The sequence below is a fragment of the Eubalaena glacialis genome, chromosome 15 (assembly GCF_028564815.1).
Source record: "Eubalaena glacialis isolate mEubGla1 chromosome 15, mEubGla1.1.hap2.+ XY, whole genome shotgun sequence".
Taxonomy (NCBI): Eukaryota; Metazoa; Chordata; class Mammalia; order Artiodactyla; family Balaenidae; genus Eubalaena; species Eubalaena glacialis.
This window is the reverse complement of record NC_083730.1, coordinates 77655319-77674113: the sequence shown is the minus strand read 5'-3', so window position 1 is coordinate 77674113 and position 18795 is coordinate 77655319. Positions and strand designations below refer to the sequence as shown.

The window sequence follows — 18795 nt, the reverse complement described above, 5'->3', positions numbered from 1 at the left end:
TTTTCTTAATTTCTCTTTCTAGTAGTTCGTTGTTAGTGTATAGAAACGCAACAGATTTCTGCATATTAATTATGTATCCTGAAAATTTATGGAGTTGATTTATGAATTCTAGTAGTCTTTTGGTGGTGTCTGTAGGATTTCTATGCATAGTGTCATGTCATCTGCAAACAGTGACAATCTTACTTCTTCCTTTCCAATTTGGATTCCTTTTATCTTTTATTTCTTTTTCGTGTCTGATTGCTGTGGCTAGGACTTGCAATACTATGTTGAATAGAAGTGACAAGAGTGGGCATTCTTGTCTTTTTGTTGATCTTAGAGGAAATGCGTTCAGCTTTTCACTGTTGAGCATGATGCTGCTGTTGGCTTGTCATAAATGGTCTTTATAATGTTGAGATATGTTCCTTCTATACCCACTTTGTTTAGAGTTTTTATCGTAAATGAATGTTGAATTTTGTCAGAAGCTTTTCCTGCATATGTTGAGATTGTCACATGATTTTTTTTCTTTTATAAATTTATTATTTTATTTATTTATTTTTGGCTGCATTGGGTCTTCACTGCTGTGTGCGGGCTTTCTCTAGTTGTGGCAATCAGGGGCTGCTCTTCGTTGTGTGCGGGCTTCTCATTGCAGTGGCTTCTCTTGTTGCAGAGCACAGGCTGTAGGTGTGCAGGCTTCAGTAGTTGTGGCATGCAGACTCACTAGTTGTGGCTCACAGGCTCCAGAGCACAGGCTCAGTAATTGTGACCATGGGCTTAGTTGCTCCGTGGTATGTGGGATCTTCCAGGACCAGGGCTTGAACCCATGTCCCCTGCATTGGCAGGCAGATTCTTAACCACTGTGCCACCAGGGAAGCTCCTGTCACATGATTTTTGTTCTTCAATTTGTTAATGTGATGTATCCCACTGATTGATTTGCTGATATTGAACCATCTTTGCATCCTGGGATAAATCCCACTTGATCATGGTGTATGATCCCTTTAATGTATTTAGCATACTTTTGTGGTCAGAAAAAATGCTTGATATAATTTTTATCCTCTTAAATTTGCGGAGTCTTGTTTTGTGGTATAGCATGTGATCTATCCTGTAGAACATTCCATGTGCCCTTGAAAAGAATGTCTATTCTGCTGTTTTTGGGTGTAACGGCCTGTTGATATCTAAGTCCAACTAGTCTATTGTTGCCTTATTGATTTTCCATCTAGATGATCTGTCCATTGATGTAAATGGGGTGTTAAAGTCCCCTACTTATTATTGTCAATTTCTCCCTTTATGTCTGTTAGTATTTGCTTTATATATTTAGACGCTTCTGTATTGGGTGCATATATGTTAATGAGTGTAGTAGCCTCTTCTGTGTTGATCCCTTTATTATTATATAATTCCCTTCTTTGCCTTTTATTATAGCCTATTATAGTTTTAAAGTCTATTTAGTCTGATATGAGTACTGCTACCCCTGCTTTCTTGTCATTTCCATTTGCTTGAAATATCTTTTTCCATTTTGTCACTTTCAGTCTGCGTGTGTCTTTAGCCCTGAAGTGAAGTCTCTTGTAGGCAGCATATTGAAGGGTCTTGTTTTTTTCATCCAATCAGCCACACTGTGTGTTTTGATTGGAGTATTTAGTCTCTTGACATTTAAAATAATTTTTAATAGATATATACTTATTGCTATTTTATTGCTTGTTTTCTCATTGTTTTTATAGTTCTTCTCTGTTCATTTCTTCTTTTAGTTTCTTCCCTTATGTTTGATGATTTTCTTTAGAAGTATACTTGTGTTTCTTTCTTCTTAGTTTTTGTGTATCTATTGTAGGTTTTTGATTTGTGGTTACCATGGGACTCATATATGTTGACCTATAATTATATCAACTTGTTTTAAACTGGTAATTTTTAAGTTCAGACACATTCTAAAAGATCTACATTTTTTACTCCCCTCCCCCACATTTTGTGTGTTTGATGTCATATTTTACATCTTCATGCTTATCCCTTATCTATTTATTATAGTCATAGTCACTTTTACAATTTTTTATCTTTTATTCTACATACTGGCTTATTTAATGGTTGATCCCCAGTCCTTACCATATATATATTTGCCTTTCCTAGTGGGATTTCCCCTTTCCTGTAGATTCTTATTTCTTTTCCACTTAGAGAAGACCCTCAACATTTCTTTTAGGGTAGGTTTAGTATTGATGAACTGTTTTAGTTTTAGCTTATCTGAGAGAGTCTTTGTCTCTCCTTCTATTCTAAATGATAGTCTTGCTGGGTAGAGTATCCTCGGTTGCAGGTTTTTCCCTTTCAGCACTTTGAATAATCATGCCACTCCCTTCTGACCTGTAAAGTTGCTGCGGAGAAATCAGCTCTTAGCCTTATGGGGATTCCCTTGTATATGACTTTTTGTTTTTCTCTTGTTGCCTTTAGTATTCTCTTTAACTTTTGCCATTTTAATTATGATATGTCTTGTTGTGGGTCTGTTTGAGTTGATATTGTTTGGGACCCTCTGTGCTTCCTGTACCTGGATATCTGTTTCCTTCTTCAGGTTTGGGAAGTTTTTAGCCATAATTTCCTTAATTACATTTTAGATCCCCTTCACTCTCTCTTCTTCTTCTGGGATCCCTTATAATGTGAATGTTGGTATGCTTAATGTTATCCCAGAGATCTCTTGAATTGCTTTAATTTTTTAAAAAGTTGTTTTTCTTTCTGCTGTTACGATTGGATGATTTCCATTATTCTGTCATCCAGATCATTTATGCGTTCTTCTGTATCACTTAGTCGGCTATTCATCCCTTCTAATGTGTTGTTTTTTATTTCAGCTATTGAATTATTCATTTCTGATTGAGTCTTTTTTTATATCTTCTAGTTGCTTGTTAAAATGTTCACTGTTTGCATCAATTCTTTTCCCTAATTCAGTTAACATTGGTAATTTCATTACCAATGTTTTGAATTCTTTATCTGGTAAATTGTTTCTTTCTGTTTCATTATTTCATTTTTTCAGGGATTTTCTCTTTCATTTGAGAGTAGTTCTTCTGCTTTTTCATTTGTGTAACTTTCTCTGCCTCTTTGAATTTAGGTGAAATAGTTACCTATTGCAGTCTTGAAGGGGTGTTGTTATGAGGGAGTGTCCCTATACGGACTGTGTGTGTCCAATGCCTTTGGTGGGAGATCTGGATTTGACTTGGATGCAAGTCACATTTTCCCTCAGGGTGTGCTGGCAGCTATCACCCCAGTAGGGGGTGGGGCTGGAGATGGAGGGGCTCGAACTGGCACTGTGTGAGGCAGGACTTTCCCTCTGCTCAGTGGCCATCATGACCCTACGTGGGGCAGGGTCTGATCCCAAGTTACTGGAGCAGAACCCCTGAGGGTTGGACTCAGGCTGGCTCTGTTCCCTTTAAGTGTGTGTTCTTCTCTCTCCCCACACCAGGACTCTTGCCCCTGAGGAGGGGAGTGCCAAAGCAAGGGGGGCCCATGTGCAGATAGAGGTCTGATGTGCTGCCTGTGTAAGTACCTGCGACTCCACTCAGATGCAGCCTTGTGTGCAGGTGTCCTTTGTCCCTCACAGCCAATCACTTTCCCAGCCTCCACTGCTCTCAGCCCTCTTTGCTCCATAGAGCTGGTGGAGGCCTGTGTGGACTCTCGGTGTGTATTGGGAGGTGAGCTGTGTAGAGTGACACCACAGCTTTGTCTTTTGGTTGTTGAGTTGTAAGAGTTTTTAAAATATATTCTGAATAATAGATCCATATCAGATATATCATTTGCAAATATTTTCTCCCATTCTTTAGGTTGTCTTTTCACTTTCTTAATAACGTCCTTTCATGCACAAAGGTTTTAAAAAATAATTTATTGAGGTGAAATTCACATAACATGAAATTAACCATTTTAAACTGAATAACAGTTTAGTGGTATTTAGTACATTCACAGTGTTGTGCAACCACCATCTCTATCTAGTTCCAAAACATTTCTGTCCTTCCAAAGTAAAACAGCTTACTCATTAAACAGTTTCTCCCCATCTTTCCTACCCCCAACACTTGGGAACCACCAATCTGAATTTAGTATCTATGGCTATATCTATTCTATATTATTTGATGTAGTAATAAAATCATTCAAAACGTGACCTTTTGTGTCTGGCTTTGCTCACTTGGCATAATGTCTTTTTTTTTTTTATACAGGGAAGATTTTTTTAAAAAATAAATTTATTTATTTATTTTTGGCTGCGTTGTGTCTTCGTTGCTGCATGTGGGCTTTCTTTAGTTGCGGCAAGCAGGGGCTAATCTTCATTGCAGTGCGCGGGCTTCTTATTGCGGTGGCTTCTCTTGTTGTGGAGCACAGGCTGTAGGCACACGAGCTTCAGCAGTTGTGGTGCATGGGCTTCAGTAGTTGTGGCTCGTGGGCTCTAGAGTGCAGGCTCAGTAGTTGTGGCGCAGGCTCAGTAGTTGTTGCTTAGTCGCTTCGCAGCATATGGGGTCTTCCTGGACCAGGGCTTGAACCCATGTCCCCTGCATTGGCAGGCGGCTTCTTAACCACTGCGTCACCAGGGAAGCCCTAGCATAATGTCTTGAAGGATCGTCTACATTGTAGCATGTATCAGTACTTCATTCCTTTTTATGGCTGAATAATATTCCACTCTGTGTATATATCATAATTTGCTTATTTATTCTTCTGATTATGGACATTTGCACTGCTTCTATCTTTTCACCTTTATGTACATGCGTGTACATGTGATTGAGTACTTATTTCCAATTATTTTGGGTATATACCTAAGAGTGGAATCGTTGGATCATACGGTAATTTTATGTTTAATTATTTGAGGAAGCACCAAATGATTCCCATTTTTCATGCTCTTAATTCCTTTGTGTAGATCCAAATTTCTATCTGTTATTACATTTTTTCCCTGAAGTACTTCCTTTAACATTTCTTATAGTAATGGTGTGCTTCAGTGTAATCTCTCAGCTTTTGTTTGTCTGAAAAAGTCCTTATTTTTGTCCTTTTCTTTGGAAGGTATTTTCACTGTGTATAAAATTCTGGGTTGACAGATTTTTTTTTTTCCCTTTCAGTATTTTAAAGATGTTGCTCCTAATGTTTTCTGGATTGCATTGTTTCTGATTGTTTCTGCATTGTGTCTGCTATCATTCTCATCTTTGTTCCTATGTATGTAATGTGTCTTTTTGCTCTAGATGCTTTTGGTATTTTCTGTTTTCCCCTGACTTTCAGTGATTTGATTATGATGTCCCCTTTTTTAATTTGAAGTATAGTTTTTTTTAATTCATTAATTTATTTGGCCGTGCCATGAGGCATGCAGGATCTTAGTTCCCCGACCAGGGAGTGAACCTGTGCCTCCTGCACTGGGAGTGCAGAGTCTTAACCAGTGGACCGCCAGGGAGGTTCCTAAATTGAAGTGTAGTTGAGTTACAATATTGTGTTAGTTTTAGGTGTACAGCAATGTGATTCAGTTCTATATTTTTTTTTTCAGATTTTCCATTATAGATTATTACAAGGTATTGACTATAATTCCCTGTGCTATATGGGAAATCCTTGTTGCTTATCTATTTTATGTATAGTAGTTTGTATTTGTTAACCCCATACTCCTAATTTGTCTCTCCCCGTTCCCTCTTCTCTTTGGTAACCATAAGTTTGTTTCATATATCTCTGAGTCTGTTTATGTTTTGTGTACAGATTCATTTGTATTATTTTTAGATTGCACATATAAGTGATATCATATATATTTGTCTTTCTCTGACTTACTTCACTAAGTATAATATTCTCTAGGTTCATCCTTGTTGCTGCAAATGGCAATATTTCATTTTTTTTTATGGTTGAGTAATACTACATTGTATATATACCACATCTTTTTTTAAAACTTCTTAAAATTAAAAAAAAATTTTTTAATTTTAATTTTTTAAATTTATTTTTATTTAAAAGTTTTCATTTTATATTGGACTATTTTTATATAGTGTCATGTTAGTTTCAGGTGTACAGCAAAGTGATTCAGTTATACATATACATATATCTATTTTTTTTCAAATTCTTTTCCCATTTAGGTTATTACAGAATATTGAGCAGAGTTCCCTGTGCTATACAGTAGGTCCTTGTTGGTTGTCTGTTTTAAATACAGTAGTGTGTATATGTCAATCCCAAACTCCCAATTTATCCATCCCCCCCGACCTTTCCCCTTTGGTAACCATAAGTTTGTTTTCTATGTCTATGAGTCTGTTTCTGTTTTGTAAATAAGTTCATTTGTATCATTTTTTTTAGATTCCGTATATAAATGTTTCATCTTTCGTTGTCTAACTTACTTCACTTATTTATTTATTTATTTTTGGCCATGCAGCACAGCTTGCAGAATCTTAGTTCCCTGACCAGGGTTTGAACCCAAGCCACAACAGTGAAAGCACCAAGTCCTAACCACTGGACCACCAAGGAATTCCCTGACTTACTTCACTTAGTATGATAATCTCCAGGTCCATCTATGTTGCTGCAAATGGCATTATTTCATTATTTTTTATGGCTGAGTAATATTGCATTGTGTATGTATAACCACACCTTCTTTATCCATTCATCTGTCGATGGACACTTAGGTTGCTTCCATGTCTTGGCTATTGTAAATAGTGCTACTGTGAACATTGGGGTGCATGTATCTTTTCAAATTAGAGTTTTCTCTGGGTATATGCCCAGGAGTAGGATTGCTGGATCATATGGTAACTCTAATTTTAGTTTTTTAAGGAACCTCCATACTGTTCTCCATAGTGGCTGTACCAATTTATATTCCCATCAGCATTGTAGGATGGTCCCCTTTTCTCCACACGCTGTCCAGCATTTATCATTTGTAGACTTTTTGATGATAATCATTATGATTGGTGTGAAGTGATACCTCACTGTGGTTTTGATTTGCATTTCTCTAATAATTAGTGATGTTGAGCATGTTTTCATGTGCCTGTTGGCCATCTGCATGTCCTCTTTAAAGAAATGTCTATTCAGGTCTTCTACCCATTGTTTGATTGGGTTGTTTGATTTTTTTTTTTTTTTTTTGATATTGATTTGTATGAATTGTTTTTATATTTTGGATATTAACCCCTTGTTCATTGCATCATTTGCAAATATTTTCTCCTATTCCATAGGTTGTCTTCTTTTCATTTTGTTGATTGTTTCCTTTGCTGTACAAAAGCTTTTAAATTTGATTAGGTCCCATTTGTTTATTTTTGTTTTTATTTCTATTGCCTTGGGAGACTGACCTAAGAAAACATTGTTACAATTTATGTCAGAGAATGTTTTGCCTATGTTCTCTTCTAGGACTTTTATGGTGTCATGTCTTATATGTAGGCTTTAAACCATTTTGAGTTTGTTTTTGTATATGGTGTGAGTGAGTGTTCTAACTTCATTGATTTACATGCAGCTGTCCAGCTTTCCCATCACCACTTGTTAAAGAGACTGTCTTTTCTCTATTGTATATTCTTGCCTCTTTTGTCATAGATTAGTTGACCTATGTATGTTATGTGTCTTTTTGCTCTAGGTGCGTGGGTTTATTTCTGGGCTCTCTGTTCTGTTCCGTTGTACTATATGTCTGTTTTTGTGCCAATACTACACTGTTTTGATTATTGTAGCTTTGTAGTATAGTCTGAAATCTGGAAGCATTATGCCTCCAGCTTTGTTCTTTTTCCTCAGAATTGCTTTGGCAATTCTGGGTCTTTTTGGTTCCATATAAATTTAAGGATTATTTGTTCTAGTTCTGTGAAAAATGTCATGGTTATTTTAATAGGGATTGCATTAAATCTGTAGATTGCTTTGGGTAGTATGGCCATTTTAACAATATTAAGCCTTCCAGTCCAAGCACATGGGATATTTTTCCATTTCTTTGAATCATCGTCTATTTCCTTTATCAATGTTTTGTAGTTTTCAGTGTATACGTCTTTCATCTCCTTGGTCTTTCATCTCCTAGGTATTTTTTTTTGGGGATGCGATTTAGAATGGGATTGTTTTTTCACTTTCTCCTTCTGATATTTCATTGTTAGTGCAAAGAAATGCAACAGATTTCTGTATATTAATCTTGTGTCCTGCTACCTTACTGAATTCATTTATTAGTTCTAACAGTTTTTGTGTGGGACTTCAGGGTTCTCTCTATAGAGTATCATGTCATCTGCAGATAGTGGCAGTTTTACCTCTTCCTCTCCAATTTGGATACGTTTTATCTCTTTTTCTTGTCTGATTTCTGTGGCTAGGACTTCCAATATTGTGCTGAATAGAAGTGGTGAGAGTTGGCATCCTTGTCTTGTTCCTGAATTTAGTGAGAAGGCTTTCAGCTTTTCATCATTGAGTATTATGTTGATTATGGGTTTGTTGTAAATAACTTTTATTATGTTGAGATATGTTCCCTCCATACCCACTTTGGTGAGAGTTTTTATTATGAATTGATGTTGAATTTGGTCAAATGCTCTTTTCTGCATCTATTGAGATGATCATGTGGTTTTAGCCTTTCCTTTTGTTGATGTGGTGTATCACATTGATTGATTTGCATATGCTGAACCATCTTTGTGACCCTGGAATAAATCCAGCTTGATCATGGTGTATGATTCTTTTAATGTGTTGTTGAATTTGGTTTGCTAATATTTTGTTGAGGATTTTTGCATCTATTATATTCATGATACGTTGTGCCTTGGTCTGGTTTCTTCATGTTTCTTATGTTTGGTTTTGTTAAGCTTCTTGGACATGGTGGTTAATATTTTCATCATATTTGGAAAATTTTTGGTCATTATTTCCTCAAACATATTTTCTTTGTTTCTCCCTTCCTCTCTACTCCTTCTGGAATTCCAGTCCCAGGTGTGTTAGCCCACTTGTATTCCACAGCTCACTGAAGTTTTGTTCATTTTTTTTCAAAGTCTTTTTTCTCTAGATGTTTCATTTTAGTTTCTATTTCTGTGTCTTCAAGTTTACTAATTTTTTGCAGTTTTTAATTTTCCATATTTTAAATTCCATATATTTTTCATCTCTAGAATTTCAACTTGGATCTTTTTTATATCTTCCATTTCTCAATGTTGTGCTCATGCTTTCCTCTACCTTCTTGGACATACTGAGTATATTTACAATAGTTCCTTTAACATTTTTGTCTCCTAATTTTTATAATCTATGTTGTATCTGGGTCCATTTCTATTGATTAATTTTTCTCTTAGTTATGGGCCATAATTTCCTGCTTATCTACATGACTTACAATATTTTAGTAGACACCAGACATTCTAGATTTTACATTGTTGGGTATTAGGTTTTATATACATACATAAATTTTATATACATATATAAATTCCCTTTAAATTTGGGGATTTTGTCTTAGATATAGTTAACTCTGAGTCTGTTTGATCCTTTATTTTTTGAAGGCTTGCTTTTAAGCTTTAGTTAGGGAAGTATTTCATGTACAGCTAATTTGGTCCCAATAGTAAGGCAATACTCTTCTTATGATTCTACCTTACTATTCTACAGTACTGCCATTCCAGCCTATGGATTAGGAAGTCATTCCACACTGGCTGATGGGAACACAAACTATTCCTTCAGGGATTCCTTTGGAGATTGTTCCACCTACTCCTTTCTGGTGCTTCTTTCTCTTCTCTTCATGGTTTTCTCTCCCATGTTTGTAGATCAATACGTAATCAAAGACTTGAAGGTACCTCTGCACATCTCCAGAGCACTATGTCTCTGTGTGTCTGCCTCTTCTCTGATAATTTGCTTCACACATTTTAGCTGCCTTGGCCTCCCCAAACACTGAAATGTCTCCTCAACTCACCAGGACAGCTTGTCTCTGTTTGGATTCCCCATCACTGCACTCACTTTTCCCAGCCAGGTAGCTGGGGAACTTGATGAACTCAATTTGTTTGTTTTTCTTCTTTCAGGGATTACTGTTCTGTAATGATTGTTATCCAGTGTTTGAAAACAGGGTGTTTTCACATATTTTGTCCAATTTTTAGTTTTTAAGGCTGAAAGGCAAATTCTATTCATGTTATTTCATCAAAGGTGGAAGCAGAAATTCCTTCTCTTGGATTTTGTGCTGCTGGTTCATTGTGACCTTGTCAGCTCTTTGATGCTTTTAAAGATTTAAAAAACATTTTATTCAGCATATTTAGTTCTTTTGATTGGAAAGTTTGGTTAAGACAGCCTAGGCTATCATTATTAGAAATGGAAATTCTTATGGCCTTTTCTTTTTCGAAAATTTTTATTAGAGTATAGTTGATTTACAATGTTGTGTTAGTTTCAGGTGTACAGCAAAGTGAATCAGTTATACATATACATATAGCCACTCTTTTTTAAGATTCTTTTCCCATATAGGCCATTACAGAGTATTGAGTAGAGTTCCCTGTGCTATTCAGTAGGTCCTTATTAGTTATCTATTTTATATATAGTAGTGTGTATATGTCAATCCCAATCTCCCAGTTTATCCCTCCCCCCACCCCTTATCCCCTGGTAACCATAAGTTTGTTTTCTATATCTGTGACTCTACTTCTGTTTTGTAAATAAGGTCATTTGTACCCTTATGTCCTTTTCAATTAAAAAATAAAATAGAAAAAGATTCTATGATATCCTCATAAAATTAGAACAGTTGGGTGAGAGGAGGTGGATAATGCTGTGGTTCCTCTGAACATTCAGAAGGATAAAATAAGGAAGCTGGGACATATTTTAGGCCTGGGTAGGTTTCCCAGACTTGGCCCTATTTTGCATGGTATGGATAGTAGATGGTAAGTTACTAATAGACCAGTAGGTAGGATTCTTACAGCAGAAAATAATGTAGAAAATTGAAGGAAGCCATAGTGGCACAGTTATGATGGGCTGTTTTGATTTTCACCTAGATATTCTACATTTCCTCATTTTTCTACACTGTCAATTACATCTGGTACCTGTACAAAGAGCTGAGGATGAAACCCCACCAGAGTGGACAGAGCACAGTTCCGCTGGTAAGTTTTATTCAGAGCTAATAGTTATGAACAGTATGCTAAGACAAACCCATACATCCTTGACAAACAGTTAGCACTCAGCACTGGCGGAGTTTCCAGTCTGTTGACATGACTTCCTCTTCTCTCTTGCCGTCACCGCCACCACCAACAGGATTTGATTATAGGAAATGTTATTTATAGTATTGCCATTCCTGCCTGGTTCCTTTCAGTAAGGGAAATCCTTCTTGGCTCTATGCCAATCCGTCATTATTTTTAGAGTAAAGAGAAAGATCTTGGAGAGCAGTTAGGGAAAGTGCTCAGCCAGCTAACATGGGATTTGGGCTACAGGTATTGGAAAGGGAGGGTGTTTGTTCTGCTCTGATGTATTTCTTTGGTATGTGTGGGTAACAGGTATTGGTTTGCAGAAGGGCAGAGGAATTCATGTGTGGTAATCAGAAAACAAGATGGATCCAGGGAGCAACTGTCTTTCCTTCTTTGGTTCACAAAGAGTTTTGGGCACTGTCTAGCATTACAAAAAGAGAGGAGAACACAAAGTCAGTGAGTCAGTGCATCTGGATTCTTTTTTGTGTATACATATCTTACATGTCACATAGTTCACCTATTTCATGTGTACAATTCAGTGGTTTTAAAAGTAAACTTACCAGGTTGTAAAATTATCATCATAAATCAGTTTCAGAATATTTTATTTGCCCCAATAAGATCCTTCATGCACATTTACTGTTAATCCATTTTCCATACCCTGCCCTAGGCAACCACTAATATACTTTCTGTCTCTATAGATTTTCCTTTTCTGGACATTTCATATAGACATTTCATATATCATACAAAATGTAGTCTCTGTGTCTGGTTTATTTTATTTAGCATAATGCTTTTGAAGTTCATTCATTGTAGTGTGTCTAAGTAATTCATTCCTTTTTATTGCTCAATAGTATTCTATTGTATAGTACACTTAGTTTCTTATTTCTGATTCTTTCAGTAAATCACTAAGTGATTTAACAGAAGACATTTTTATGATGTTAGCAATTTTCATTTCTTTAAATGTCTTTATGTATTTTAATCTTACTATACCTATCTTACAAATATTCCAGCCCTTTTATTTCTGTAGTATCCATTCTGTTGTGGCTTTTTGAAGGGGAATTTTTGTTCAAGAGCACCATGGAGTAAATGAATCTGGAAATCCTCCCAAAATACTTCTTCCAGAGCCTACAGATCAGTTCTAGAACAAATGAAAGTGGTATACTGTCATGTACATGGGGAAACTCAACAAATATTTGTTGAATGAATAAATGGTATTATAGCACTGTGAAAAGAGCATTTGAAAGTGAATCAGGAGATCTGTCTTATAAACCTAGTTCTGTCATTTATCTCCTGTATGTCCTTGGACACGTCATCTCCCTTTCTTGAGTCTCAGCTTTTCATCATGAAAATGAAGTGCTGGTCTATGTGATCTTTAATGTCTTCTTCCAGCTCTAAAATGCTACAATACTCTTAAATTCTCACCTGACTGACTTTTTAAGAAGATACTCTTCTTGCTTTTTGTAGCCTTGCTCTAGATACATACTGCTGGAAAAGGGCAGGAGTATAGAATGCTTTTAAATTTTTTTCTGTCTTTTTTTTCTTTTTTGTTGTAAGGACAAAGTGCAGTAAGGAAATCCTTGAAAAATTAATATGATGAGACCCCCTTATCAGCATCCCAGACCAGATACTACAGTCTGTACAAGTACTGTCAATAGAACTTTTTGCAATGATTAAAATATTTTATGTACTGTTCAGTTCTATAGCCACTAGTCATATGTGGCTATTGAGCACTTGAAATGTGGCTGATGTGATTGAGGAACTGAAGTTTTATTTCATTTAATCTTTTTTTTAATCTCTATTTTATTTAATCTTAATTTTAATTTAACCACATGGAGCTAGTGGCTACTGTATTGTACAGCCCAGGACTATATTCTGATCCCTTTATCTCTTGTTTACCTCTGAGGATTCAACCCTTATAATTATTCTTTTATATTTTCAACTTGTATAGTTTCTTAGCTCCCTGCAATTTAGTAATGACCCATGTCTATATATCCATTTGACATGTTTGTTTACATAATCCTACAATCCTGGAGCTAGAAGGTACTACAAAGAAACAGTTAGTTCAGTTCCCTCCCTTCAAGCAAATTAATGTCAAAAAAGTTCAAGAAATGTATAGATATAGTATTTAAAGTTTTTATTCATTCATTCACTCATAAGCTAAGAGACTAACTGGAATTTGAGAGAAGTTCTTCAGCCACAGAGTTATTCTCTAAAGAAGTAGTCATGAGACCAGAAGCCAAGGATGGGGACAACATGGGGGAATATTATCCTGAGTCTTGGGCTCCTGGTAGCAGAACAAATTAATCTTTTTTTTTAATTGAAGTATAGTTGATTTACAATATTATATTAGTTTCAGGTGTACAACATATTGATTCAATATTTATATAGATTATACTCCATTTAAAGTTATTACAAGATAATGGCTATATTTCCCTGTGCCATATAATATATCCTTGTTGCTTACAGAGCAATTTAATTTTTGAAGGAAAATAGAAGGAGAGATGTAAGATTAACTCTCATATATAATATTCTGTTGCTTACTGTGCATACAAATGCAGTATTGAGACTTCTCTTTATAACCCATGCTATGACACTAGTTCCAAGAAGACAAACTCTATCCCCAAATTTGCCCCCACTGCCTATTATTCTGTCATTATAGCTTTATATCAGGAGTCTTGAAGATTTGTTTTTCATTTTTTTTTTTTTTTTTTTAAACATTTTATTGAAGTATAATTGCTTTACAATGGTGTGCTAGCTTCTGCTTTACAACAAAGTGAATCAGTTACACATATACATATGTTGCCATATCTCTTCCCTCTTGCATCTCCCTCCCTCCCACCCTCCCTATCCCACCCCTCTAGGTGGTCACAAAGCACCGAGCTGATCTCCCTGTGCTATGCGGCTGCTTCCCACTAGTTATCTATTTTACATTTGGTAGTGTATATATGTCCATGACACTCTCTCACCCTGTCACATCTCACCCCTCCCCCTCCCCATATCCTCAAGTCCATTCTCTAGTAGGTCTGTGTCTTTATTCCCATCTTGCCACTAGGTTCTTCATGACCTCTTTTTTTTTTTTTTTTTTTTCCCCTTAGATTCCATATATATGTGTTAGCATACTGTATTTGTTTTTCTCTTTCTGACTTACTTCACTCTGTATGACAGACTCTAACTCCATCCACCTCATTACAAACACCTCCATTTCATTTCTTTTTATGGCTGAGTAATATTCCATTGTATATATGTGCCACATCTTCTTTATCCATTCATCCGATGATGGACACCTAGGTTGCTTCCATGTCCTGGCTATTGTAAACAGAGCTGCAATGAATATTTTGGTACATGACTCTTTCTGAATTATGGTTTTCTCAGGGTATATGCCCAGTAGTGGGATTGCTGGGTCATATGGTAGTTCTATTTTTAGTTTTTTAAGGAACCTCCATACTGTTCTCCATAGTGGCTGTATCAATTTACATTCCCACCAACAGTGCAAGAGTGTTCCCTTTTCTCCACACCCTCTCCAGCATTTATTGTTTCTAGATTTTTTGATGATGGCCATTCTGACCGGTGTGAGATGATACCTCATTGTAGTTTTGATTTGCATTTCTCTAATGATTAATGATGTTGAGCATTCTTTCATGTGTCTGTTGGCAATCTGTATCTCTTCTTTGGAGAAATGTCTATTTAGGTCTTCTGCCCATTTTTGGATTGGGTTGTTTGTTTTTTTGTTATTGAGCTGCATGAGCTGCTTGTAAATCTTGGAGATTAATCCTTTGTCCGTTGCTTCATTTGCAAATATTTTCTCCCATTCTGAGGGTTGTCTTTTGGTCTTGTTTATGGTTTCCTTTGCTGTGCAAAAGCTTTTAAGTTTCATTAGGTCCCATTTGTTTATTTGTGTTTTTATTTCCATTTCTCTAGGACCTGGGTCAAAAAGGATATTGCTGTGACTTATGTCATACAGTGTTCTGCCTATGTTTTCCTCTAAGAGTTTGATAGTGTCTGGCCTTACACTTAGGTCTTTAATCCATTTTGAGTTTATTTTTGTGTATGGTGTCAGGGAGTGTTCTAATTTCATACTTTTACATGTACCTGTCCAATTTTCCCAGCACCACTTATTGAAGAGGCTGTCTTTTCTCCACTGTATATGCTTGCCTCCTTTATCAAAGATAAGGTGACCATATGTGCGTGGGCTTATCTCTGGGCTTTCTATCCTGTTCCATTGATCTATATTTCTGTTTTTGTGCCAGTACCAAACTGTCTTGATTACTGTAGCTTTGTAATATAGTCTGAAGTCAGGGAGCCTGATTCCTCCAGCTCCATTTTTCGTTCTCAAGATTGCTTTGGCTATTCGGGGTCTTTTGTGTTTCCATACAAATTGTGAAATTTTTTGTTCTAGTTCTGTGAAAACTGCCAGTGGTAGTTTGATAGGGATTGCATTGAATCTGTAGATTGCTTTGGGTAGCAGAGTCATTTTCACAATGTTTATTCTTCCAATCCAAGAACATGGTATATCTCTCCATCTGTTTGTATCATCTTTAATTTCTTTCATCAGTGTCCTATAATTTTCTGCATACAGGTCTTTTGTCTCCTTAGGTAGGTTTATTCCTAGGTATTTTATTCTTTTTGTTGCAATGGTAAACGGGAGTGTTTTCTTAATTTCACTTTCAGATTTTTCATCATTAGTATACAGGAATGCAAGAGATTTCTGTGCATTAATTTTGTATCCTGCTACTTTACCAAATTCATTGATTAGCTCTAGTAGTTTTCTGGTAGCATCTTTTGGATTCTCTATGTATAGTATCATGTCATCTGCAAACAGTGACAGCTTTACTTCTTCTTTTCCGATTTGGATTCCTTTTATTTCTTTTTCGTCTCTGATTGCTGTGGCTAACACTTCCAAAACTATGTTGAATAATAGTGGTGAGAGTGGGCAACCTTGTCTTGTTCCTGATCTTAGTGGAAATGGTTTCAGTTTTTCACCATTGAGGACAATGTTGGCTGTGGGTTTGTCATATACGGCCTTTATTATGTTGAGGAAAGTTCCCTCTATGCCTACTTTCTGCAGGACTTTTATCATAAATGGGTGTTGAATTTTGTCGAAAGCTTTCTCTGCATCTATTGAGATGATCATATGGTTTTTCTCCTTCAATTTGTTAATATGATGTATCACGTTGATTGATTTGCGTATATTGAAGAATCCTTGCATTCCTGGAATAAACCCCACTTGATCATGGTGTATGATCCTTTTAATGTGCTGTTGGATTCTGTTTGCTAGTATTTTGTTGAGGATTTTTGCATCTATGTTCATCAGTGATATTGGCCTGTAGTTTTCTTTCTTTGTGACATCTTTGCCTGGTTTTGGTATCAGGGTGATGGTGGCCTCGTAGAATGAGTTGGGGAGTGTTCCTCCCTCTGCAATATTTTGGAAGAGTTTGAGAAGGATAGGTGTTAGCTCTTCTCTAAATGTTTGATAGAATTCGCCTGTGAAGCCATCTGGTCCTGGGCTTTTGTGTGTTGGAAGATTTTTAATCACAGTTTCAATTTCAGTGCTTGTGATTGGTCTGTTCATATTTTCTATTTCTTCCTGGTTCAGTCTCGGCAGGTTGTGCATTTCTAAGAATCTGTCCATTTCTTCCAGGTTGTCCATTTTATTAGCATAGAGTTGCTTGTAGTAATCTCTTATGATCGTTTGTATTTCTGCAGTGTCAGTGGTTACTTCTCCTTTTTCATTTCTAATTCTATTAATTTGAGTCTTCTTTTTTCTCTTGATGAGTCTGGCTAATGGTTTATCAATTTTGTTTATCTTCTCAAAGAACCAGCTTTTAGTTTCATTGATTTTTGCTATTGTTTCCTTCATTTCTTTTTCATTTATTTCTGATCTGATCTTTATGATTTCTTTCCTTCTGCTAGCTTTGGGGTTTTTTTGTTCTTCTTTCTCTAATTGCTTTAGGTGCAAGGTTAGGTTGTTTATTCGAGATGTTTCCTGTTTCTTGATGTAGGCTTGTATTGCTATAAACTTCCCTCTTAGAACTGCTTTTGCTGCATCCCATAGGTTTTGGATCGTCGTGTCTCCATTGTCATTTGTTTCTAGGTATTTTTTGATTTCCCCTTTGATTTCTTCAGTGATCACTTCGTTATTAAGTAGTGTATTGTGTAGCCTCCATGTGTTTGTATTTTTTACAGATCTTTTCCTGTAATTGATATCTAGTCTCATAGCGTTGTGGTCGGAAAAGATACTTGATACGATTTCAATTTTTTAAAATTTACCAAGGCTTGATTTGTGACCCAAGATATGATCTATCCTGGAGAATGTTCCATGAGCACTTGAGAAAAATGTGTATTCTGTTGTTTTTGGGTGGAATGTCCTATAAATATCAATTAAGTCCATCTTGTTTAATGTATCATTTAAAGCTTGTGTTTCCTTATTTATTTTCATTTTGGATGATCTGTCCATTGGTGAAAGTGGGGTGTTAAAGTCCCCTACTATGATTGTGTTACTGTCGATTTCCCCTTTTATGGCTGTTAGTATTTGCCTTATGTATTGAGGTGCTCCTATGTTGGGTGCATAAATATTTACAATTGTTATACCTTCCTCTTGGATCGATCCCTTGATCATTATATAGTGTCCGTCTTTGTCTCTTGTAATTGTCTTTATTTTAAAGTCTATTTTGTCTGATATGAGAATTGCTACTCCAGCTTTCTTTTGATTTCCATTTGCATGGAATATCTTTTTCCATCCCCTCACTTTTAGTCTGTATGTGTCTCTAGGTCTGAAGTGGGTCTCTTGTAGACAGCATATATATGGGTCTTGTTTTTGTATCCATTCAGCCAGTCTGTGTCTTTTGGTGGGAGCATTTAATCCATTTACATTTAAGGTAATTATCGATATGTATGTTCCTATTCCCATTTTCTTAAATGTTTTGGGTTTGTTATTGTAGGTGTTTTCCTTCTCTTGTGTTTCTTGCCTAGAGAAGTTCCTTTAGCATTTGTTGTAAAGCTGGTTTGGTGGTGCTGAACTCTCTCAGCTTTTGCTTGTCTGTAAAGGTTTGAATTTCTCCATCAAATCTGAATGAGATCCTTGCTGGGTAGAGTAATCTTGGTTGTAGGTTTTTCTCCTTCATCACTTTAAGTATATCCTGCCACTCCCTTCTGGCTTGCAGCGTTTCTGCTGAAAGATCAGCTGTTAACCTTATGGGGATGCCCTTGTGTGTTATCTGTTGTTTTTCCCTTGCTGCTTTTAATATGTTTTCTTTATATTTAATTTTTGATAGTTTGATTAATATGTGTCTTGGTGTGTTTCTCCTTGGATTTATCCTGTATGGGACTCTCTGTGCTTCCAGGACTTGATTAACTATTTCCTTTCCCATATTAGGGAAGTTTTCAACTATAATCTCTTCAAATATTTTCTCAGTCCCTTTCTTTTTCTCTTCTTCTTCTGGGACCCCTATAATTCGAATGTTGGTGCGTTTAATGTTGTCCCAGAGGTCTCTGAGACTGTCCTCAGTTCTTTTCATTCTTTTTTCTTTATTCTGGTCTGCAGTAGTTATTTCCACCATTTTATCTTCCAGGTCACTTATCCATTCTTCTGCCTCAGTTATTCTGCTATTGATCCCATCTAGAGTATTTTTAATTTCATTTATTGTGCTTGTCATCGTTTCTTGATTCCTCTTTAGTTCTTCTACGTCCTTGTTAAATGTTTCTTGCATTTTGTCTATTCTATTTCCAAGACTTTGGATCATCCTTACTATCATTATTCTGAATTCTTTTTCAGGTAGACTACCTATTTCCTCTTCATTTGTTAGGTCTGGTG

The 18795-nt window shown here is 36.1% G+C and overlaps 1 protein-coding gene across 11 annotated transcripts in view; it reads left to right on the top strand.

The window, feature by feature from the left end:
* Window positions 1-18795, top strand: part of TMEM116 (transmembrane protein 116) — a 233242-nt gene that overhangs the window by 80104 nt on the left and 134343 nt on the right. For 9 of the 11 annotated variants that reach the window (XR_009697321.1, XR_009697320.1, XM_061169114.1 and 6 more), the window contains one exon: window positions 10803-10907. The exons of 1 other annotated variant lie outside the window; for it this stretch is intronic. Coding sequence is in view for 8 of the 10 variants with exons in the window: in XM_061169114.1 (XP_061025097.1) it covers window positions 10803-10907 (105 nt within the window). In the remaining 2 variants the exon portion in view is untranslated. Of the gene's footprint in view, window positions 1-3420; window positions 3480-10802; window positions 10908-18795 lie in introns of those variants that run through there. One more of the 11 variants, XM_061169118.1, reaches the window with a different exon arrangement.